General features: G+C 33.5%; 2 protein-coding genes and 1 long non-coding RNA gene across 4 annotated transcripts in view; 1 reads left to right on the top strand and 2 right to left on the bottom strand.

The window, feature by feature from the left end:
- LOC126738129 (fatty acid hydroxylase domain-containing protein 2) overlaps positions 1-16,819 on the bottom strand; it is a 29,570-nt gene extending 12,751 nt beyond the window's left edge. The window contains exons 1-2 of the mRNA XM_050443298.1: positions 16,663-16,819; positions 11,056-11,308 (exon numbers count right to left, since the gene is read on the bottom strand). Of these exons, the coding sequence (XP_050299255.1) occupies positions 11,056-11,308; positions 16,663-16,690 (281 nt within the window). The 5' untranslated portion in view covers positions 16,691-16,819. The remainder of the gene's footprint in view (positions 1-11,055; positions 11,309-16,662) is intronic.
- LOC126738131 (uncharacterized) overlaps positions 1,366-25,944 on the top strand; it is a 26,348-nt gene continuing 1,769 nt past the window's right edge. Inside the window, exons 1-4 of the long non-coding RNA XR_007661228.1 lie at positions 1,366-1,936; positions 7,792-7,944; positions 19,380-19,506; positions 19,563-19,727. This is a non-coding gene — a long non-coding RNA (uncharacterized LOC126738131). The remainder of the gene's footprint in view (positions 1,937-7,791; positions 7,945-19,379; positions 19,507-19,562; positions 19,728-25,944) is intronic.
- LOC126738128 (transmembrane protein 53-B) overlaps positions 22,044-25,944 on the bottom strand; it is a 21,888-nt gene continuing 17,987 nt past the window's right edge. For both annotated transcript variants that reach the window (XM_050443296.1, XM_050443297.1), the window contains exons 6-7: positions 23,287-23,464; positions 22,044-22,579 (exon numbers count right to left, since the gene is read on the bottom strand). In XM_050443296.1, the coding sequence (XP_050299253.1) occupies positions 22,412-22,579; positions 23,287-23,464 (346 nt within the window). In that variant the 3' untranslated portion in view covers positions 22,044-22,411. The remainder of the gene's footprint in view (positions 22,580-23,286; positions 23,465-25,944) is intronic.

Raw genomic sequence — 25,944 nt, 5'->3', positions numbered from 1 at the left:
TTGAGGAAAATGCGAAGAAACGAACAACAAATATAGGCTCTCAAAAAGCAAAAGTATCAGCAAAGAAAACTAAAATGAATATAAAGTTACCAAAAGTTGCTAAAAATGATTACGATTCTGATACTGATATATTCTCGGAAATATCACTACACGATGAGTCTCCGATACCTGCTAACCTAGAAGAATTGTGTGAAGAAATGGTGGAAAAGAATAAAGATGATTCATGTGATCGAGAAGAAGAAAAGGAAAATTCGGTTTGTCCAATCTGTCAAGGTGAATATCAAAACAGCAAAGAAGAATGGCTCCAGTGCAAACTTTGCACGAAATTGGCTCACAATTCTTGTGGAGTTCTGGGAAAGTTAATTTTTTTTTTGTTACAAATGTTTTTAAATTTTTATACTGTATTGTAATCAGTTTATTATGAAAACCGTATAAAAATCGTCTAGTGTCCATTTCATGGGAACAACCGTCCGTTTCATAGAAACCTGTTCATGGATCGGACACTTGGTAAACAATAAGAAAAATAAAATTTAAACATCTTGACTTATCTTTTTATAACTTTTAAGTGTAAAAATATAAAGCCTGATTTTCTGACAAGTGTTGATATAAATATTTCAATCGTTTTGCCGCTAGAGCCATTCCAATAAAAATGTCCAGTTCAAGGGAACTCTCCGCCATATGTAAACAATATTACAGTAATTCAAATGGGGTAGTACTAATGAGTCACACAAATTGAGCATAATTGGTGTATCAAAGTCTTCTCTATGCATATACATTAATCAAATTTTTCCAAAAATTTTAATACATGACTCGAGAATCATAGATCTGAGTTATCATGTTAAAGAGATTATTAGGATTGAAATGAAATACACTTGTGTATAATCCTCATATTGATGGGCCACAGTTTAAGCCATTGTATACCACAGTTTTACAATAGAGGAAGAACCACATGAAGATAATGTAAGATAGGTAAAATAATGCGCTAAAAATGAATCATTTGTTGCTAATAAAGAATTTAAATGTCATTTGGGTGACGTATTTTGTAATCAGTAAAAACTTTATATTAGCGGACAAAGAAAAATATGCACTATTTGGTTGCCAAATATAAGAGGGTATATTATTATTATTATTATTATAAAATGCACATCTGTACTAATTTTTAAGCTTTTCACTGGATACACATAAAACTGCTTTAGAAGTACATATTAAAAAACTCAACCTATTATTTTATTACCTGATTATCGTCGCCTGATATTCCATTTGTATAACACAAACCCGCGTTTAATCAAGAACAAAAAGAGACAATAAAAATACGCTGATAACAACATATAGTGACTAAAACAGACACAGTCTTTGCACGCCAATTTTTCAATGATAACGTTGATAATAATTCTAAACAATAATCGCGTCAATCAGTCTAATTCACGTGGAGTGGATGTACATACATAATACTGCGTTTCACTTAAATTATTATGTCGTAAAGGCACAAATGTTTGGTTAATTTTTATGTGGTGTTATTAAGGAAAAACGAATGCTTTATAATAAATGAAATGCACGTCGTCGCTCTCGATAACCCCGAGGAGTATAGTGTAAAAAAAGTCTAGGCTGACCCATTAAGTAATAATTAAATATTGATGTGTAATTCGTTTATGATCGCTATATATTCATATGTCCGGTTTTCAATATAATTATTAAAATTTTATCTCATGATTAGTGTATAAATAATAGACAGTAGATTAATGTTTGTAAAACTGGATTTTAATGATATTTTTTATTGCAACAGATATGAAACTGCTAATTATATTCCTATTTGTCACTAGTTTCAGTTGCTTTTTTTTGCATGTGAGAGTTATGGTCTTGGAATTTTATAAGCTTATCAATCGTCACACCCAAATATTTGATGGCTACAGATGGACTGATTGAATTAGTATGCAAGGTAATTGACTCTAGATCACACTTAAATATTAGAAGTAGTTTTAGAGGTATTAACACGTTGACTGCCATGGCATTTACATAAAAACCATTCTCAGACGCCACTATGTCAAAATTGAAATAATTAGTCAAAATGGCTTACAAATCAAAATTTTTAATATTATATGTTATATTTATTTTTTTTTGTAAAAAAAACAACTTTCGAGTTATCTCGTGGTCGGGCGTGTCCGAGCAGAAGTTTCTTGTGGCGCCCAACCACGATTTCAAATATGCACAAAGTACAAATGATTGAAGTGCGCAACAGGAACGGAAAAGTTTCTGTGAAACCTAATATAATAAAGGACTACAATGCAGGAATGTCAGGTATCGACCAGTCCGATCAAATGCTAAGTTACTATATCTCACTAAGAAAAACCATTAGATGGCCGAAAAAGATTGCATTGCATATTCTCGAAATATATTAGGTATCCTAATATATTTCGAGAATAGGGTAAGGTATCCTAATTTGGACCACTTTTCAAACATCTATTGTATTACACATGTTAATAAATATTTCAAAATGTTATTATAAAAATCATTTACTAAGTACTGTTTATATTCCAAAAATTCAGAAATAATAGATACATGGTACTTTATAATATTTTATTTTTCAAATGAAAAAATATAAACAAAAGTTCAATTTGGGATACCGGTATCCTTAATTGGACCATTAGCGCCCTAAATTGGACCGATGTTAAAACCTATATTTAAACATGAGGAACGCGAAAAAAGATATATATTAGCATAACATAAACTATAAATATATTATATAATATTAAACGTTTTTTAACTGATAAACTTAACCTAAATGTAAAAAATCTTTATTATTATGTTATATTAAAAATCATAATCTTAAGTTTTACAGTTTGAACAATAAAATATCTTAGTTTTTAGCAATACATTGACACATTTTGCATGAAACCAAATTTTACATTTAAGACACTGGATCATTTCTTCGACTGATTCAGACTCGCATATTTCACAATACCAGCTGTCCGATTTAGCTCCACCTAATTTTGCTACCTTTTTTTTATCACTAATCTTTGAAAATTTTAAAGTAGTTTTAACCGATTTTGGTTTAGATGTCTTAGCTCTTGCTTCAAGTTCGTTTTTATACGGGGAACTATAAAAAAAAAATAAAATACTCTATACTCTCTAATACTCTATTTCAGAAGTGTGTAGAGCAATAAAACCTCATTAGGTATGCAAAAGTGGTATCTGGTGATCCACCAATATTTTATGCCACTACCTTAGTTGGGTATTAGTTTCAATGTAAAATTCTTTCTTTTCGTTGATTGCAGGTAGTGCCACCCGGTTTTGGGTCAATTTATGAGTTTTGCCCATTGTTACCCACTGATAAATATTGAAAACGGTTCGCCAAAGGCGTGCAACTGGGACTTGTTTTTTACCTTATAATTAATGTACTTAAATGCTATTTTATTTTAGAAAGTTACTTTTGTTTAAATGGAATAATATATTTTTTTCACAAATTTATTGAACATAATATGTAGAGTAAAACAGTTGAAAATGTCACTTTTGGATCTGGCATTTTTTGAACAGTGTATAACAATTTTAAATTATAATTGATTGTAGTCTTCTTCGTCATCTGACGAACTGTCATCACCTCTTGACATTATAATTAAAGGATCGACTGTCTGATCGATGAGGTTGTCAAGATCCCACATTTTGTCCTCTTGCTTAATTACATGCTGGACTGCTTTTCGCCAATTCTCTGGTGTCGCTTCCGTAATGGCTTGATCAAACAGTAGCTTAACATCTTTCATTTTAAAAGTCGTGTTTTGTCTTGCTACAAATCCTTTTACCTGCGCCCATATCAGTTCTATAGGATTTAGTTCGCAATGATATGGCGGTAAGCGCAGTACAGTTATATTATATTTTTCGGCTATATCTTCCACGGCGTATTTCATGAAACGAGTTTTGTGTAAGTTTGCTATTGCCAGCAGTTCTTTTTTTATCAAATTTGCTTCAAACGCAATACCTTTTGCAGTCAGCCAATCGATAATTTTTTGCTTTCTCCAACTTGAAGTTGGCGTCTTCTCTATTCGCCGTGAATGATAGCTTGCGTTATCCATAACCACCACCGAATTAGCCGGAAGAAATTTTATCATTTCACCAAAATAGTCCTCGAAAACGCCTGAGTTCATGTCTTCATGGTAATCTCCTGTGCGAGTCGACTCAAAGGTTAGCAGACCTTCTTTTAAAAATCCCTCTTCGCTTCCAATATGTGTGATTATAAGTCTTTTTCTTTTCCCGAAGGTACTTTAATACCCGTAGACAGGCCTTCTATGAAAGCTTGGCGAGCAGTGGTTATATTTTTGTCTTGCCACATTTTTTGGACTATATAACCTTCGTTAATCCACGTCTCATCAAGATAAAAAACTTTCTTTTGCTCCCTGCGGTACTGCCTGATACTTCTCAAGTATTGTCGTCTCCAACAAACAATTTCGTCGCTCTCCAGTAAAAGTGCTTTGCGGTTATGCTTTCCCAGGCAAAATCCATATTTTTTAAAGTTTTCTACTTATCAACGGAATACTGTCATCTCGGCCAAGCTCCATTAAAATTTTGTCTAGGGTGGGTATTTCCTTTTTAAAATAAAAAGAGTGAACTTTTCTTCGAATTATACATTTAGCATTTTCATCAAGAACTTTTGTAGGTCGTCCTGGCTTTTGCTTGGGAGATTCCACTTGACCTGCTACTTTTCTTTCTCGCAACAATTTGAAAATGGTGGACTTTCCAATTCCACTCATTCGAGAACATTTTTCAACAATTTCTTGCACAGTAAAACTAGGGTAATCGTGTTTTATGCAATCATGTACATTTAAAATAATAACTTTTTCACTCAGCGTTAGTGGAGAATTTTTAGTACATCTTTTCGTTGGACTGAATACCTCCATTTTTTAAATATTGGGATAATAATATTGTGATTACACTACAGCGTAGCAGTGACTACTAACGTTTAAAATATGATTTAAAAGTATTTATAGTCTGTATATATTACCTGACCCCATTTTTGCATGTTACAAAGCGTTAAAAGATAGGTAACTATACAAAAGAATTAAAAGTATTTATTTAGTATTTAATCTCTTTCAAGTACCTACGCCTATGAACTACCACGAAATGTAGCCAAACAGAACGGAATTCCCCAGTTTATTGCTCTATACACTTCTGAAATAGAGTATAGTCAATTCAACTGCGTCCTGGGTGCGGCAAACTTTTGATGATTTTGATTTTTTTATAGGTAACGGCGAAATATCCTGGACTGAAATATTTAGGGAAGTTGATGCTGCTCTCTTCGTTCGTAATCCTTGCGACCTAACGACTTGCGCCAATGGAATATTATCTTCTTCAGAAGAGGATGCCTCCTGTTGGGATTCATGGTTAGAGTTTGATGCACTGTCAAACATCATTGAAGCTGCAAAATCAGATTCTTTAAAAACATTTTCATCTATAGGCCGAATGCCACTAGCACGAAAAGCGTTCTGTGCGTTTCTCACTGTTGCAGCAAGCCCATAAGCCTCTCCAATTATCCCGGAAACCTGAAACATTGATACAGTTCGACCCACGTTATTTCGCAACCATTTTTGAATGCATTGTCCATAAACATTTTGAAAGGCTCTGAAGAATCCAACATCCAACGGTTCGAGCCTGTGTGTTGTGTGACTTGGTAACTGCAACAACCTAATTCCATTATCCCTGGCAATTTGTAGAGCTTTTAGGTTTTTGCTGTGGGTGCTGTGGCCGTCCAACAATAACAAAACAGGGGCCTCAGGGCTTGGCTTAACTGTTTCAATGAAATGTTTAAGCCATGTCACAAAAAGATGGCTACTGATATATCCAGTATCGCTAATAGTGACAATGCTGCCAGGCGGAGCACCTAATGAAAGTTCCTCTTGAAAACGTTTCCTCTTAAAAATTATCATGGGTGGTACAAACGGCCCTGCTGCACTTGCACAACAAACCACAGTAGTATTTGCCCCCCTCTCTCCACTAGAAATGCTCCCAATTTGATGTTTTCCCTTCTTGGCTAATATTTTCTGACATTGCCGTTGTACGGTTGAGCAGCCTGTCTTGTCGACTTGTTGAATATGCGTGTGGCGGTCAATTTATCCTCTTCACAGATTTTTTTAAAAAGTTCATAGAATTTATTAACTCGTACTTTGCTAAATCCTGCAGCTCTTGCCATTGATGTTTTCTCCGGCTTCCGTAACGATATTTCTTTATGTCTTGACATGAAACCATAATACCACTTTTTGCCTGCCATACGTTTATCTGTGTTGAAATCGTGTTTCAAATTGTTTCTTGTTGCCAATTCCCGAACATTCGCTCTTCGAAAATCAAAATATGCCTAGCCAATTCTGCTTCAACTTCTTCATTAAATACACTAAACCTGCCCATTTTTTTAATTGAATTATTTGCCCGTTTGTTTTTCTCTTCGAGATGTCTTTTTAGTGTAGCTTTAGGTACTTTAAACAACCTTGCACATTCATTAAGCCCATAAGAACCATTACGAATAGCGGAAATAGCACTGCTTAAATCTTCTGTGCTCCACTTGCCGTATTTACCACGTGATGACATTCTGAAAAAAAAATATTAAGAACTAAGTAAATGAAAGTGGTTGCCTAAATTGGACCGGTCCAATTTACAAGTCAATTGCTGTCCAATTTAGGAACCTCGTTCTCAAAACTAAACAATATCAAATTTTACCAACAACGGATTTTACCAATTTGGAGGTTAGGTCACTAAAATAACCCCTAAACTATGGCCTCTTTAATGAATCTTGAGAAATAATGATATTATAAATGTTGTGATTACTTACTTGAACGGTAAGTACTAGTATATTTGTATCGGAAGTTAAAAAATCACGAAAACACTAATATTTCCTCAACCGTTGTTTACAGACGCACACGTGTTGAAATTCTAACAGTTTTCGAGGTGTAGTTTTAGTTGGCATTGACAGATGGCGCCACTTGTTGTCGGTTTGCTCAAATCTTCAAAGGACCAATTTAGGAGCCGGTGCAATATAGGCAACCCTACCCTACATAACGCTTAGTTGCTGTTTCGTGAATCGACCGGAAGCAGAATAAAATCTTTAAAATTTAGAGAGATGTTTGTGCCTACTCCTCTCGTTGATAAAATGCCTATGTTCAGCAGCGTACAGCAGCGGGATTTTCACTATTTGGAAGGTATACCACCAACCGAAAAAAGCGACCTACAAGACCTTGCCGTGTATGTACTTCGAATAAACTTGGACGAGAAACACGTTATTTCTCTCCTGTCTGTGAAGAAAAACCAGCCTTATATGTGTGGAAAATTGCTTCAAGGACTACCACCTAAAGTAAAAATTACTAAACAAGATTTTTTAGACTATTTTTTTTTTGTAAACTTCATATTATTATCGTAACTATCTGTAAACACTAGCAATTAAGTTTCCCTATTTTTAAGGCACAGTTTATGTTATTCCGCTTTTTGTTGGAACTAAAAACATTGAAAATTTTATTTCCTCTGTACTAAACAAGATGAAAATATAATTTAAAAATGACGCCACAATGAGTTTTACTGGTCTATTGCGAGCGCCCTGCACCACAAATTTTAACGCAAACGCCACGAGTTTACTCGTACTGGGCGCCGTAAAACCGTTAGTCAAAACCGAGATAACTCGAGGCTGGCGACTGGCTCTAGATTGCCAACCACGAGTTATCTCGTGCTTGGCAGTCAACGTGTTAAAAGCTAACTTGTTAGCATCGCACCATAGCTTAACAACAGTTACGTCCCTATCAATGGCAATTCTCATTCTTTCAGGATCAATATCATGCCAAAGTACAGTGCTTGGTAGGCAAAAGTGTAAACTTTCCAGAAACCGCGAAACAAAATGGGCCCAAGAACAGAGCCCTGAAGAATACCGGCGTCAACGAGTAGCATACTAGACTTAGTGCTATGTGTTCTACTGGAAAGGTAGGACCCAAACCAGTTAAGTGCAACATTCACCAGACACATTACAAACTCACCAGAGTTTAATTTCAAGTACAGGATCTTCAGAAGGTTAAAAATAGCCTATGACGACTCTCTCCTGAAAACCAAACTCATAGATGTTAAGAAGTCCATGCTTTTCAAGAAAGTGAATCACACGAGTCTTAACTTGCCAAGAATTAAAAGCAGAGCCTAAAAATTGATGGACTGTCACCTCCTTTGTAAAATGCAATCACCAAGGCCACTTTAGGAGAATGAGGAAAAAATTCAGAGGAAAAAAAAACATTGATTACTTCAGAAAGTGCAGAGAGCGTTGTTTGTGGCAATGCAGCATGTACTTTCACCGAAACTCCATCCGACCATTTAGAATTTTTGCTTTTTATGTCACTCAGGACATTTATAAGTTCATTTGAAACTCTAGGTCCAAGGAAAAATGTTTCAAGGATACGAATAAGGAGTCTCGATCGACAGATACAAGGAAATATTCTTATAAAAAGTATTAAGAAAGTCAGCTGTACACTAACCGTACACTAACTCTCCTTACTCCTAACTCCTTATATTCGTTGCCTGATTGTTTAATCCTTTTGGAGTAATATAAGTTTTTGCCAGCTTAATAGAGTCTCGGTAGATCCTGCGATACTTATTAACAAAAGACCTAAAATGGACATTACTAATTGCAAATGTTCTAATGTAATACCGTGATCTGAGATAATAACACACACGTAACCTCTCCAAGAAGCTGGCTCTGAGATGTTTGCTTTGCGTGTGATTACCAATGACTTGCCCTATGAGGCAGCTTAACCTCTCTCGAAATCAAAAGCTCTGACAAAAACTTGCCTGAATGTATAGATTCATCCTGGAGGATTCCTCAATTGCAACTATAACTTATATGTAGAATAAATAAGAAGTCGTGTTTTAACTTTAGCATTTACGAGTACTATTGAGGTGCTCTCCATCAATTGAAGTTTGAACAATCACATCTAAAGTTGCAATTATATAATCTGACAAAAAGCACACTTTAGCTGGATGATCAATTTCAGATCCATTGTCTTGATTACATTGAGTACAATTGAGTTACAAATACAATGTCAGAAAATGACTTAGAGAAACGTGAAAAGTGTTGAAAAGGTTCACTGAATTATTTAGCCTCTAGGGGCCCTTCAAAATCTGAAAATAATTTTGCAATTTTTTGTTCAGTTGTTGCTAAAATAGAAATGTACCTATTACTAATACATTAAATCAAATTACTTCAAAAAAGTAGTTCATTTTTCTCAAAGAGACCTCCTAATAACAAAAATTGTGGTGTTAAACGAATAGCTTTACCGGTAAGTCATATCTCAACATTGTAATTTGTGTCTATGCACTTTTTATACTAGGGTTGCTTTCTATTTTCTTTTAGATCTGATGATGCCTTAGGGCGAACCACGTGTAATCGTTTTTTAAAAATAAACATAATTTGAGACCATTGACTTTGTGTCCCTCCAATCTCTGAATTTTTCAAATTACTTGTTTAACGGAATACAAGAGTGACTGTCTTTTATTCCATAGTTCGTCAGCTTTCAGACTTGTAACAGAACCATCCAAACGATTATTGGTATACTGATCTTTGCTGTATGATCTACATTTACTAGAAACACCAGTGAGGCCAAAGTTTACTTCTACTAGATAAAACAATACAACTCTTTTACACGTAATCATCCACAAACCGAATTTCCTCGCCCACAATTGCTTAATGTTTTCTTAATAATTGACTCATTTTTTCTCCCAAATGTACGGCACAATTGTACTTGGATTAAAAACAACAATAACCGTTATTTAATCGCACTTTTATCGGACATAAATGTGGTAAATGCAGTGTGTGGAAAATCCAAGTTATCCAACTTAATAAAGATACCTGGACTACCAATCCATTGAAAAATAAATGACCACTACTAGATGGCCGCCATTTTGCGTGATTGTGTCCCTTCGATGTTGGTCACTCTGACAAATTTCAGTGGTGCCAACTGTATCGAAACAAAACAATTCAAGTTTTTGGGAGGTTATGTTTACAAAAACGAAATAGAAAGATACATTTATTTACATTACATAATACAAGTTGCAATACATATATAAAATAAAACTTCATATTTAAAGGATATAAATTTAAAGTATTTTAAAATTAATCTACCTTCGTTAATTTTCAAGGAGAAGAAGGGGCTCGCGTCTAGAAATTTTAATATAATAATAATCGTCTTTATTTAAGAAACATGGGGGTACATTGTGCTACGCTATTCACCTGCCAGAGCAATTGCAAGGTTTAACCTATAGTTACTCTTCCACCTGTACTTACCATAAATGTGGATAAGAAAATTCTTGTTTTAAATTATATGTTATATAGTATATTTAACTCACTTTTACTGAAAAATGCACTTAGAATATTTGTAGACTTTCGATATATAGTTTCGATTCTACAATATCTGTGGACATTAAGGAAACAATCCCATGTCGGCAATTTGAATATGCTTGGAACAAGTTTGTGAGGTACGATACACGTTCTTATAACCTTATTGAGTATAAAATGCTCTGTTTATTGACAATAAAATTGAGAAAATTAGCAAAACTACCCAAATCCTTAACCTAAAATCACGTTTTTACCCTAAAATTCATCATCAGCAGCTAATTTATGACAATAAATGCCAATAACGATCAAGTCTTGATGCTACAATATGTCAAAAACCTTCTCGACCTGGTTTGCTAAAAGTGCATCTGATTTAGTAAGTTTTTAATTCAGATACAAGAGAGAGTCTCATGTGAAATTATTGGATAAAATATGCTACTTCGATCACTAAAGCCTTTTAAAAATGTTGAATATTTTCTTCATTAAGATTCACGCTTTTACCCCCAAATTCATCCTCAGCAACTCATTTTTAATGAAAATATTTCAAGTGGCTCTTTATAACGAAAAATATCCCCGAATGATGCAAAATTTTGATGTAGAAAAATTCTAAATTCGAAAGCTGCCCTAAGTACCCAACATTACATTTGTAACTTTAAAATGATCTCATTTCATATGAATTTATTATAGTATTTACTATCCACATAAAAGGTTTTACTTACCATGTAATGGTGTTTCTAGCAGCAGCAAAAATAATCAAGGCCGTACCAATAACCACCAGTACGCTACCCAACGATGACAAAATCGAACTGGGCTGGTCCTTATAAAATGGATTTTCATAGTTTTCATACCCCAAAGGTTTTATCTCCTCTTCTACGAGTTTTTTCTGTTTATCTTCTGTGTTAGATGATGATTCCTCGCTATTCTGCTCGAGGGTTAAAGGCTCTGGTTTCCGGTCCCCAAACATGATTAGACCTGTAGAGTAGGAACATATTTATTTTGGGTAAATGCTTTCATGACAATATTGCCATTAGTATTTTTAATATAATATTTCGAAATATCGCAAAAAAAACAGCGGGGTAATATACCGGTCTGGCCAACGAACATCTCGAGTACGGAAATCAATATATTAACAAGTTAAGTGGCGTTTCTCTCAATTATAGTGCGTTGAATAGAGATGGTCGAGACGTGCACTGTATTGCATTTTCTCTAAGTAAGTAGGGGACCAGTGAAGCATTGTCCTTCTCTCTTTAACTTAAGGCTTTTTTCTTGAATTTCTGTTGCATGGTTATTTTGATACCCAAGGAAGAAATTTGATGGTCATAAGTGATTTTTTTCATATGATGATGTTACATTTTATGTTTATAATCAAATATTACAAATAATCACAATAAAATGATTTCCTCGTATTTAAGGAGCTTTACTACGTAAGAAAAATAACTTCTAGAAACTCAAAAAATGGATTCAGTCCCACTTTTGGGCCTGATCCTTCATCTCATTCTTACAAAGCTTGTACGATCGCCATAAAATGTTCTTCTTCGTCTAAAGGGGGCATCACTACGTAAGAAAATTCAAATGTCCAAGCGATTGAGGACATGAGTGAGGAGTGACATGCGGTAGAAACTCAAAAAATGAACTCAGTTCCAATTTTTGGCCTGATCCTCCATCTCACTCTCATAAGGAAGCACCACTACGTAAAAAAAATTACTTCTTCAGACGCAACTGAGGTCATGAGTGAGGAGTGAATATCGACACTTTCGCGTCAGGCCGGTGATTATTGAACCAATATTGATACTCTGGACTGGTAGGGAAGAGCAGGTAAATATGAGGATTTAAGGCTTAAATCCCAGAAACTTTGTTTAAGCACTTAATTTAGTTAAAAGCTTTTGTCAGGCATTTAACTAAATTTTTGCTTCCGCTTTGCTTTTTTGCACTTTCTCGACTTGAAGCGTACTTTTTTAATGGTATTGGAGCCTGGACTAATTGGCCACACTTAGTCCAGGCTCTTAAGTCAGATCTTCGGGCTTTTTAGTTACTTGGATGCCCTTTACAGGCACTTAAAATGATCTCAACCTTAATTCAGGCTCTTAAGTTACTTAAAGGGCTGCTTTCAGGCACTTCAGTTACTTGAATACTTATTGTAAACAGAAATGCATTTCAGTTCAGACTTTTAAGTTAGTCCAAGACCTCTTCCAGGGCCTTCGATAAGAAGACACTTAGTCCAGGCTTATAAATACTACTCTTTCATTTCAAAGAAAGCTCGTACAGAAAATTAAATGGTAAAAGGATGGATATACTCCGTAAGGTGAGAACTGTTTCTTGGAAACTATATCGACTCAGGTTAAGGTTTTATCATACAGGTATCTTCTGCTTCCTTAGTGTACGTGCTGTATCTGTCTTCCAAAACCGGAGGTACTAGAGCCAAAACAAATTGGTTGTTTACTCCTGTACGTCATTCTTTAAAAAACTTTTTCTTTCGTGTTTCTGCTTTTTCTAAAAGGCAGAAACACGTGTCGGTACGTTCTATCTTCTGCTTCACATCTTACGCAGTATCCCCCTAAACCTATTCTTTAATGTAGTCCGAAAGCGTGGTTTCAAGATGTGCCTGAAAAACGGCAATTTTTTAGTTCCAGGCAGTCAAATCAGTCATTTATGCTATTTGTTACCGAAACCCTTAAATATGCCTTTTTTTCAGTACTGCCATCCTTATTAGAGGGCAGTACTACAAATTATTGTAAATAACAATTAACTTTTGTCATTCTTGTCAAATGTCGTCTGTCACATCTTTGTAGGTTTCTATCTGTCTTGTCATATACCTCACGACTGTAACATCGATGCGTTGCTTTTTATTTTAGTACCGTCGTTCTATACCAGAAAGCGCTGCAATATATTACGCAACTTCCAATAATTGCAAAAGATTTCCATATTTTTAAAAATCAAGTAGTCATTTAAATTTAAATTTTCCCGCGTAATAGAGCTGATTTTGGACTAGCTTATGATGTATTGGCAGTAAAGGGACTAATTAAAAGGTCACTTATTTTAGTTCCACCCTTTTATCCCAGATGGAAATATAATTGCAATGATATTCCAAAAATTCGGTTTTATATTTGAAATTTCTCGAGCAATAATCTTGAATTTAGAGTAGCTTATAATATATTAAGAAGATTCGTATGTTGCTTGTCAATGTCAATTGTCATATATGTCTCGCGACAGTAATAGCTTTTTCTCAATCGTTGCGTTTTATTTTAGCACTGTCGTTCTATATAAGATGACACTACCATAAGTACACAATCTATTTGCAATTTATAATAATAAATGCGGAAGATATGAGTCGTTTAAAAAGTCTTCAAGTAGAAATTTAAATTTGAAATTTCCCGCGCAACAGAACTAATTTAGGATTAGTTTATAAGGTATTGGCACCTTGTTAGCTTCTGTCATTCTTGTCACATGTATTTCGTGAAATTAAAAGGGGTAATTAAGGGGTTGCATTTTTATTTAATGATAATCAAAAAATTAGGGTGTATATTTTAAATTTCCCACATATATCGCGACAGTAATAGCTCCTAAATTTTTCATTCGTTCCCTTTTCTTTAAGTACTGCCTCTGTACAAGATGGCATTATGTTAATTGCAAGGCCGCAATTATTGCAATCGTATTAAAAAAAAGAATCCTTCAAGGGTAATTTCAATTTTAAATCTCCCGGGCAACGGATCTAGTTTTGGATTGTCAAATGTCATCTGTCACATCTATCTTTATCATGATCTGTCACATGGACTTAGTTATGTCGTTTGATGATAGATGGCGCTGCAATGGAATTAGTGTAAAACTAGTTTAGGCATCCTGCAGGCTTCTATCTGTGTTGTCAAATGTCATGGATCACACATATCTCGCGACAGTAACATTCTAACACAGTTTCACCTGTACTTTTTTTTTCCTACCCACTAACCGCGAGAAGAAAAGGAAAAAAAAGAGTCGATAATGAGGAAGAACGGATACGCCTCACAAATAAACACACATCACTTCTAAGCATACGAGACAGGATCTAGAATCGGACAAAACCCCGTACACTAACTAAATAGCGCTGGCTAATTGTGACACCACGCAGAAGCTAAGAACTCGAGACTGAACTGAACTAAACTGACAGTAACATCGATGTTTTTCCAAAAAAAAAGTGAAGATTGAACTGATTAAGAGCCTAGACTAACTGCGACATTGTCTTAAGTTCCTATAAAAAAAAACAACTTTTTTTCATAAAAAAATGGATTAAATAGCACGATTTTAGGTCTAGAAACTGCCATAAATGACTGACTTGACTGGTTCTTGAAACTACGTTTTAAGTGCTTTCAGACAAGGTTATGAATAATATTTATGAGTCTGGATTAAGTGTATTATTATCTTAAATACCCGGAAATGATCTTTACTAATTAAAAAGACTGGATTAATTGTCTTTCTCTTAACAATGCTGGGAATAAACATTCGACTATCTTACGGGCACATCCTGACATAAGAGCCCGGACTAAATGCCACATTGCCTTCCAGAACACAAAGTTCCTTCCAATTACTTTTTTAAGTCCTTTTATACCGATTAGAAAAAATATGTTTTTTGTTAAAAAATTGTCAAAAAAATAAAACACATTTTTAAGTATTTCGTTTTTTATGTTTGCCATAAAGTCAATATGCGACTGATTTGACTGCCTGGAAGCAAAAAATTACTCTATTTCAAGCATTTCTAGAAAGCAGGCTTGAAGTCCTCCCCTCCTAATAATAATAATTTTTATTTATTATTTACCATCTATAATGTGTATTACTTTATAATAAAACAGTTAATTGTTGGAGATATGGACTTTAATCTTGTTTTGCTTCTAACCCATGAGTATAAAAATTTAATAGCATTTAACAAATTTAGAATTAATAGCTCGGTTATATTGAGAAATGTGCAGCTAGTTACCAGTTTATTAAAATATCTTATAGACCATGTTTTTAGCAACTATAGTAGTAATTTAAATTGTTAAGTCAATATTGATAATGCAATTTCTGATCATAGATTAATATTGCTAGATAATAAAACTTGTAAAATGCAATTAATAAACTGCGCAATTTCATAAGCCAAAGGTAGATTGCCAAGTCAACTCTATAGATTGTAAACAATTTGTAAATCTATTGTGATAAAAATTAATAAGCATAAATGTAACATCTTTTCTTGAATTATTGATTGTAGAGTGTAAAAACATTAAAAATCAAATAAATAATCAAATTCGTGCTTTAAAAAAATCGTTACTTTCAAAATAAATGGAACTTAGCTGGAAACAATGTAAAAAAGCAATAGGGGCCTTTAAAAATAGCTTAATAAAAAACAAAAAATATGATAAAGTAGTTAAATAATTTAAAATAATATTCTTAAAACTCAACGAGATATCTCCTATAAGAGCCTGGACTACTAAACATGAATAATAATGATTTTATAAATAAAACTGTCGTTGATTTATCAGATAGAATTTTATATCTAATACTAACAATTTGGCTCTTTCTAAACGCCTTAATTACACACAAAAATCTGCCTAAAATAAATTAAACATGTCGATAGGTAAAACCTTAGTTCCTGGGTATAGAAATAAATCTATATCTAAAGTAAATTATTGTACTTATGAATTATTGGACTTCCATGAATTAAATATAACGAAAAGTATCCTTAAAGATTTATTAAATTCATATTTGTTCTAAATACATGAATAAGTCTTCTCTTCTTCTTCTTGAATAATTTAGTGTATGAGATGGTATTTTCTAACTTGATATTTATTGAAATACTTATAAATACTTATTCCAAGCATTTTAAATAGGGAGACACTTCCCATAAGTTTAGCCCCGGGTCTTAGGTTACTTAAGAGCTACTTTGAGGCACTTAACTTACTTGAATATTTAACCCAAGCGGCTTAAACTAAAGGGCGAATAATCAACTTAATTCCGATGTCTGATATTGACTAGAATTCCAATTTTTCCTTGTCTGTGGGAAAGTGTTTAAAAAGCAGACATATAATTTAATTTGTCCATTGCAGTACTAATTGCTTGCCTCAAGCCTTGAAGAGAAAAAAACGTCCCAATAAGGGTGTCCATCCAAAAAGAATTAAATGCAATAAATAATTTACTATACTACGCCTAATAACATCTAGTCAAACACAACAGCGATGATGTGTTTACATTCCCCAAAAATAGCTCGGGGAAAATCAAATAATCAATAAGCCTTATTATTACTTTACTTTCTGGTGCTGGCAATATACGATTATTCGGCCTATAGGTGTATATCGGATAGAAAATGCCGAGAAACGACTTACCGATCGCCCACCGTTTATTTTTCCACATATTTCTTATCCAGGAACATTTACGTTTTCCAGCGAGAACGACCGCACACACTCCACCGACACCGAACAAGTAAAACTGGAAAATTGTTGAAAGCGAGGTAACAAAGAAACCAGGAGGAGGAGGAGGAAGCGTCTCATGCCATCTAACGTTGTTTAATGGAAAATGCGAAAATTGATGGATTTTCCCCGGGAAAATAGTGTCCTGTAATGCGTTTGTATGGTTCTGATAGATGCAAGATATTTTATTGCCTTTAAAAGGTATTATTTGATGACTTTCAGGTCTTCCAGGACTAGAAGAGGTATTATCTATAATATTTTAATCAAACATTGTTGATTTTCCTACTAAAGGTGAAACTAGTTCTTTAATATTCTTCAAAATGATCAACCTCCTTACTTGTTACAAACCATTTTCCTCAATGTTGGCTCTTATAGTTTTACTATTCAAACATACAAATTTTCTTATTTCTTCTGGATGGTTTGAAGTCATTGTTTATAACTTCCAGGTATTTAAAGTCACTCCTTATTTATTCCAAGCTCTTGGAGTCATTTACTATATTTTAATCCAGGCATTTCAGGCACAAGGAACCAATCTTTTTTGTTTTACACAGTTTGCGGTTGATACTATTGTAGATTCAAAATTTTAAGTGGATCCAGTATACAGGGTGATTTTTAAGTTGGTACTTTTTTTTTTTAAATGTGTATAGAACTCGGTAAAATAAACATTTTTTTTAAATAACTTTATTCAAAAAACCGAAAAATAAAAAAATTGCATTGCCAAAATGTTATAAAATGAGTCCAATACGGTACTCTCTAATTTAAATAAGTTGTTCAAAGTTGTCACCATTAACTTCAACACAACGATTTGCTCGACGTAACCACTATTTCGTAACGGCACGCAATAGAGAAATCGGTTTTTGCCTAACTGTTGCCGCAGCCTGCTCAATACGTGCTATTAGTTCTTCTTGTGTGTCGATAGGCGTCTTGAAAACTAAACTTTTCATATACTCCCACAAAAAAAAAGTCACATGGATCTATCACGTGGCCATGTCACAGGTCCATTCCGGCCAATCCACCGATTTGGGTAACTTATATCCAAAAATTCGCTCACTTCTCGTCTAAAATGGGCAGGTGCTCCATCCTGCAGGAGCCACATAGCTTGCATGATATTCAGTCTTCTAACAGAACAGGCAGATTATTTTGCAAAAAGTCCAAATAAACATCGCCCGTCAAACGGTCTGGTAAGATAAATGGTCCAACAAGTATCCCATTCACAATTCCTGCCCACACATTAGCAGAAAAGCGGTGTTGAAAATTGGTTCTGCGAATTGCATGGGGATTATCAACAGACCAAACATGCGTATTTCGAAAATCGTTAATTCCGTTTCGGGTGAATGTTGCCTCGTCCATGGCTAAAATTTTGTTCGAAAAATGTTGATCATTTTCATGTTGTTGTAGGAACCATTCACAAAACTGAACTCTGCGGGGGAAGTCTTCAGGCAGTAGCGCTTGGACTCGTTAAACGTGAAAAGGATTAAATTGATTCTCGCGCAATGTTGTCTATACTTTTGTTTGACATAATCCGACCTGCCCTGCAACAACTCGAGTACTTGTTGTTGGATCTTCTTCGATAAGATTTAAAATTTGTTCTTCCCTATGAACATTTTCAGGTCTTTTCCTGCATGCCCTCCAAGATGTTCCCGTAAATCGCCAGTATCCCTAGCCCGTTAAATAAGATTTATGAAACTTCTGGGTGTAGGATGATTCCGCAAAGGAAAGCGGTCTACGTATAATACCGAAGCAGCAGCAGCACTTTGAAGACACTCTCCATAAATAAGCAAGATATCCACAAGTTCATTGTTTTCATAACGATGTGCCATTTTTAGGATTTGCAAATTTAAAATTAACAACAATAAACCAAAAGTGTCTAAGACTAAATGATGGGTACAATGCGTAATCGATAATACAAAAATTCGAGCAAAAACTAAACATAAACAGACGATGAAAAACAAACCCATATTCACTTTTTTTATTTTGTATGTCCCTTGTTTTTGAGTGTAACGAAAAAAGTTATTTGAAAAAAAATTTATATTATACCGAGTTCTATAAATAGTTAAAAAAAAGAATCAACTTAAAAATCACCCTGTATACAATTTTTTCTATAGGATTCGATAATTTGCATCATGGCATTTTACTTGAGAAGCTTCATTACTTTGGATTCTTAGATAAGCTAATCGTATTTCTAAAATTCTATCTCTGCAATAATAGACATCAATCAACTGGTCGAATTTGGTGATCTACTCTACATATTGTGAATAATGAAATTCTATAAATTATTTCAGAATTGTTCAACGCTTAAATTACTTTACTACATATTTATCAGATCAAAACTTGAATACGCATCTGTAATATGGTTAAAGTCACATTGATAACTTGGAAATAGTTAGCCGATTTTTAAAATATCTAAGTTTTAGAACTGATGGTCAATATCCAGACATGGATTAACTTTTTATCCGAACATTTAAAGTAATTTTCAAGATATTTAAATAAATTTTTAATAAATTCCCAACTTGACTCCCCATTTCAATGCCACGCAATTAAAATCGTTTTCAATTCAGTCCGAACATTTAAATTTATTTTAGGCATTTTTTATTTGTTACAGAGTTTTAGACTAATTTCCACCTTAATTCCAGGCTTTTGAGAAATTTTCCTGAAGCAACAGAAAACCGTCAAGAAATAAAACGTATGATTCCAAGGGTCACGGATGCTCCCCTATCAATGAATCAATTTATCTGCATCTGAAGGACCTATAATTTTCTGGTATATTGAACATATTTTTTTGCATTCATAGTACCTAATTCTTTATTACTTTCCAGGCCTTTGAAGACGTTGTAAATTATTTCCGGTCATTTGAAGCCGTCTCTACGAAAAAGTTACAAAAATGATGATTTTTTCCTACCAAGCGTTTGAAATCTGGAAGAAATAAAATTTAAAGTTGTATCTTAAACTAGTCCACACTTTTGGATTTTAATTTTATTCCTGTTAGTTGGAGTAATTTTTTTACATCGTTTAAATTTTAAAAGTAACTTATATTCCAGGCTTTTGAAGTTGTATTAAATTTAGGTCCGGTCATTTGAAGCGATTTTACGTACTTTCAGATATCTGAAGTAATTTCTCTATGTTTTAGCAAAATTTCCAACTTATTTTCAGACTTTTGAAGTATTTTGAACTAATTTTACATTTTATTTGAAGCAACAGAAAATCGTCAGAAACAAACTTATGCTGGTATTTGAAGCTTTTTTTGCATTTGGAGTGATTCTATAAATAATTACATTCTAACGCTCTTACTATCAATTTTGTTTAAATTTATTCCAGGGTTTTCATATTTCATTTCATCTTATAGTTTTTAATTTTAAGAATTTAAAGGCATTTTAAGCCTTTTCAAGGTATTGAAATTAATAAAAGGTATTTAAAGTAATATATTTACATCGTCCGCGTATTAGAAGTCACTTATATCAGTCAGGCATCTGAAGTAATTTTAGGCTTAGCTTAAAGTTATTTTATATGTGTGACAGAGTTTTAGATTAATTTCCATGTTTTTGGACTCATTTTAGATTTTATTCTAGGCACTTATAAAGCCATTTTAAGCTTCTTCCATTGATTCTAGACTTTTCAGCATGTACTTATAAATACACTCATATTTATTAGGTAGGTGATTTTTAGGCTTTAGACTTCCAGGCATGTTGAGTAATTTTCAATTTAATTTCAGGCAGTTGAGCGCGATAAGAAATTTATCCTGGTATTTAAAGCAATTTCTTTGCACTGAGAGCATTTTTTTTAACATTTCACGCATTTGAAGCAGCTCCTTATAGGAAGTTAAGAAATCATATTTTTTTCTCCTAGACATTTGAAATCTGAAAGAAATAAATATTAAAGTAGTTTTTTATGTAGTCCACATTTTTCGATTTTAATTTTTTCTCTTAATTCTAGATAGCTAAAGTCATTTTTTTATCGTTCAGATATTAAGTAAATGTCATTTATATTCCAATCTTTCGAAGTCGTTTTCAATTTAAATCCGGGCATTTGAAGCGATTTTAGAGTTTTTTTCAGACATTTAAAGTCATTTTTTATATGTTGCAGAGCTGTAGACAAATTTATCCCAACCAATTCCAGGCTTTCGGATCCATTTAAATCATCGAATTCATTTGGAATCATCTTAAATTGTATTCCAGGAACTTGAAGTCATTTCAACCACTTTTCAGTTATTCCAGACTTTTTGGACTAATTTTTACCTTACTTCCATGCTTTTGAGTAATTTTCAATTTTATTTCCTGTTATTTAATGAAGCCTTTCTAAAGTTGCATAATATATATTTTTTTACATATTCCAGACTTTTCGACTTTAAATCCAGGTAATTGAAGTGATTTCTTTACATCTTCCAGGTGTTTAAAGTCACTTTTCGTATATTCCAGGCTTTTAAAGTCGTTTTCAATTTTAGTCCGGGCATCTGAAGTCATTTCAGAAACAAGAAGTTGAAGTAATGTTAAGCGTCTTCAAGGTATTTTTTTAGATATTCCATTTTAATTCCAGGCAGTTGAGAGCGAAGAGTAAGTCGCAGTGAGTGTAATGTATTGCCATTTTTGAAGCAATTTTAAATTATTTTTTATATAAAAAATATCCATTACATAAATTTTTTTTTTAATATATTCCAGACATTAAATACAGGTAGTTGAAGTAGTTAATTTACATTTTCCAGGTTTTTAAAGTCTGTACTTTATGTGGAAGCGTCGAAAGAAACAAGGAGTGGAAAACATAATTCATATATTCCAAATTTAAATTTCCATTTTTAATTCCAAGCAGTTAAGGGGAAACAGGAAGTTGTCAGGAGTGAATTGATCATGGTATTTTAAACAATTTTTTATATTTTAGCCTTTTACGGTATTTTATTTAATCTTCCATACATTTAGAGTAATTCTCTATTTTATTTCAAACATTTAGACTCATTTTAAAATTTATTCTAGACATTTAAAGTCATTTTAAGCCCCTTCTGGCTTTTCAGATTCATTTCTACTTTAATTTCAGGCTTCTGGAGTAATTTTTATTTTTATTCCAGGTAAGGTAGCGTAATCACTTCTGATTATTTCACAGTCAATAAATTACCTTTTAGTATATTATTGTCTAAATTTCTCAAAGAGCTTTTGGAAAAAAGGACTGTACTTCTTTCAGGCACTTGAGGTCAGTTTTACCTTGTTTTAAGCTACTGAGAGACATTTTATCTTCATTGCATAAAGTCATTTGGGCCATTTTGTCGAAGAATCTCTATTTTCTGTAGGTGACGTATAAAAAATACAAAACCATTGAAGGAAATATGCTATATTATCAACTTAATATAAAATTAAAAATAATTGGTTACTTAGAACTAAAGTTAATATAAATGATACTTATAAAGTTCATTACCATTATAAATATTTGATAGGAAAATTCTATCTAGAATAATCATTTAACCCTGCCAGCAATATAAACCTAAATTAAATATAAAAAAAGCATCTTGTCTTTCTGGGCAAAAATGCAACAAAATAAAAAAACAGAACATGCCTTCATTTGACCAATCAATTTTGTTATTACTTTTACATCTATCACAGTATATTAGGCCAATTAAAACAATAAATAAACAATTACCGGTTAAAATAATGATCCATATGCCTATAACCTATCTTAAATACTCCTATTGATTGATTTTAATTTTATCGGTAGGTCTCTCGGTCTCTTTCTGTCTCACATCCTTATTCATGTTGATATTGGTTAAAAAGTCATGAATTTCGGCCACGTACTCTTTGGGGTATTTTCGGAAGTGTCCTACGTGGGCGGATTTTTCGAACACCTTCCAATCGACCTAAAACGCAATAAAATTTAGTTACATTTGTTATTTAATATGTTAGAGTTTATTTATCAAACGTAAAAATTATACTACTATAACTTACTATCTAGGTAGGTAGTTGCTAAGAACTAATAGTGGTTCATATGGATCTCAAAGAGGAATTTATTTTATATTAATTAAAGAAGGGTTAATTGATAATTCTAAACAATTTACTTTAATGGGTAACTAAAATGCTTCGGTCATCCTCCACTAAATTTAATTTAAAAATTATTAATCCTACATGTTTCGGACATATGCCGATGATGCACAACTTTATTTTTCTTTTCTTCCATCTGAATATATTAATGCAGAGAAAGTCATAAACGAGGATCTAAATACTTTGTTATCATTTTCAAATCGTCATAATCGGCATGGCCACTATTTAAGGGACACCCTGTGTATGTGTATGTACCCCGGGTTCCTGTGCCTGTTTTTCAAACGGTTGGGTATATTTGTGAGGCATCATCTATCCAAAAGAACTTTTTACACTTTTTCCAGTTTTAGAAAATAATCGTTAATATTAACATAACGGGCAAAATTTACACGTTACTCACTTTGAGTTTACAATCAAATTATCGCTGTGCACATTCTAACTGATGCCAATAAAAATTGAAACAGTCTTGACTACCGCCTCTATACCTACGAATTCTTTCTTCCAATAAAATTGTTTAAAACTCACTCACCTTCATGCCCATACTTTCCCAACTTTCCCTCACCCTTTGATTGGAATCGACGGCGCCGATGGGGTCAGTTTTGCTAATCAAAAATAACGCAGGCGCCCTGCACATGTTAGTGTGAAACATCTGACTCGATCGCACATAATGCCTTGTCGCTACTTTATCAAAGGTTTTCATGTGATACCTAAAAGATATTAAACTATAGTATCTATTCACCTACACTACCGCTCAAAAGTATTTGCCCACCATGTATTCTTTTTAATATTTTAAATTAGATACAAAAATCTTATCTTTATACCTATATTTAGATTGTATCTCTTTTGTAAATTGCATATATATGCTTAAACAGCATACCTATCAACTATTGTTCGTTGAAAAATACTGAGTATTTAAAAATAGTCTTGCAAATAACAAACAATGTAGTGAAAATATGCACTTCTTCTAAAAAACTAATCTGTTTACAGCTCGTTTCCGATGAAATTTGAAACATTTAAAGGTGTTTAGTCTTCAAGAATTGATTTTGTGTAACATTGGTAAATAATTTCGCTTGCTTATTGACGATTGTCACCGTTTCTTTGCTGCTTTTTCAACGTTTTTTGAAATGTCTAAAACAAAAGAGTTATCGGTAGAAACAAAAGTTATTATTATTGGACTTGATAAGGCTGGAAAGACTAACCGTCAAATTTCGACGGATTTGGGAATTCCAAGCCGGACTGTCGAATATAATGTTAGGAAATTCACCAGAGAAGGGACTATTAGCAACATACCTCGAGCGGGAAGGCCAAAGGCAACAAGTTCAAAGGAGGATTTAAATATTATAATGAGCTTGGAAACGACAATTCGATTATTTTTTGGTGAAAAAGAGCAGGCTCCAACTTAAATTTAGCAATTTATTTCAGTTCTCTAGCATTTATAGTTACTTCACAATTAATTTTCGAAGTTCGAATAAATACGCCATGTTTAATTTTTTCCTTGTACCAGCGTGACCGTGATGATACGTCACAGGCGCCCAAGTGGACGCGCTGACCGACGCTAGCATGTCGACCGCGCACGCTGCTTTGTTAATATTATTATGCATGTTTTTGCTGTTGCTTATGTTTTTCAAAATGTCTATTCCACATACCTGCTATAAATATTGTATTGTATTTTAATAAGTGCATATGTACATGTTCTATGTCGAAAAACGCCTTAGACAAGGAATATGGTTGGACCGGTATTAGCCTATATTTACAATGTTAACGAAGTGAGCCGAATTTTTCTCGCATTATGGTGACACGCTTACTTGTTTTTGAGTGTATTTTAAAAGATTCTTGGTTTTTTTATGTAAAATTTTTGGTTAAATCTATACTTTTTGGATATTACATCAAAGTGGGATGTTCAGTGTTTTGATTTAAATTTCGTAGGAAAAATAATTGCCAGATGACATTTTTGCAGATTTGGTGGCAAGCAGCTCGTTTCAGGTGCGTGATTACAGGTCCATTCATTTTCCTTGTCTAAGAAAAATGCTTAGTTTTTGAACGTTTATATAATGGGTACCTAAGTTGTCTGACTGACCACGAACAAATCCCTGCTCCATTGTAATTAGTTAACAAGCAAAATACGTCAATAATCAAAGACCAACACAGAACCAAACAGAAAAAACCACGTCGCGTCGCGTCGGCGTCTATAACGTAGCGCGTAATTGGAACGGAATCTCGGGAGGTATAAAAAACCACAGACTAGCAGCCTTGTAACTTTGCAAATACTTACCCTAATAACTTAAAATAAACGCCATTGTTCTTATAAACTTATGTTGTATTTATTTTTAGGAAAATATATATGTATTTTTTTTAATTTTCCAAGCCCATTACAAGCAAACGCAATAGACGCCTTATCGCCCCTAAAATCTATAAGGCTGGTCTTAAAGGACGTTTAGCTGTATCAAAACCGCTACTGAAGGATGTTAACAAGAAGAAAAGACTTAAGTGGGCCCAATCACACAAAGAATGGACCATTGATGACTAGAAGAAAGTTCTCTGTAGTGACGAGTCAAAATTCGAGGTTTTTGGAACGAAGAGGCGAGTTTTTGTTCGCCGTTATGCCAATGAAAGAGTCGCTGAGAACTAATTGTACGGTGGCCTCAGTTAAACACGGTGGTGGTTCGGTGATGGTGTGGGGTTGTTTCGGAGGATCTGCAGTGGGCGATCTAATTAGAATAGAGGGAATTCTTCGAAAAGAGGGTTTCAAAACAATTTTAAGTGACAATGTACTTCCTTCTGGTACTCGAATAATTGGGGAAAACTTTATCTTTCAACATGACAATGAGCACACGTTGAAATTGTGCAAGCAATATTTAGGTCAATTACAAAGGCAACATTTTTTGAAAGTTGTGGTATGGCCCCCACAATCACCGGACCTCAATCCTATCGAACCCTCTAAATGTGTCCGTCAATCTTACAGCAGTATTAACTATTATAATTAAAGCAAATTTACCATGTCAGAATGTGAATTTACTATATTTATTAAATTAACCTAAATGATACTAGATTTAGGAAAATCACAGCTTTTTTACTGTCGATATAGTCATTTTACATAAAAATTAATCCATATAGTTAAAAAACCCGGCACTCTTACAGAACGTGACGAAAATTACAGAAGCCCGTAAAACTGATTGAAATACGGTTA

Source organism: Anthonomus grandis, chromosome 7, assembly GCF_022605725.1.
Source record: "Anthonomus grandis grandis chromosome 7, icAntGran1.3, whole genome shotgun sequence".
In the NCBI taxonomy this organism is placed as follows: domain Eukaryota; kingdom Metazoa; phylum Arthropoda; class Insecta; order Coleoptera; family Curculionidae; genus Anthonomus; species Anthonomus grandis.
Note: the sequence above shows the minus strand (reverse complement) of the source record. Positions and strands in the feature narration are given on the sequence as shown.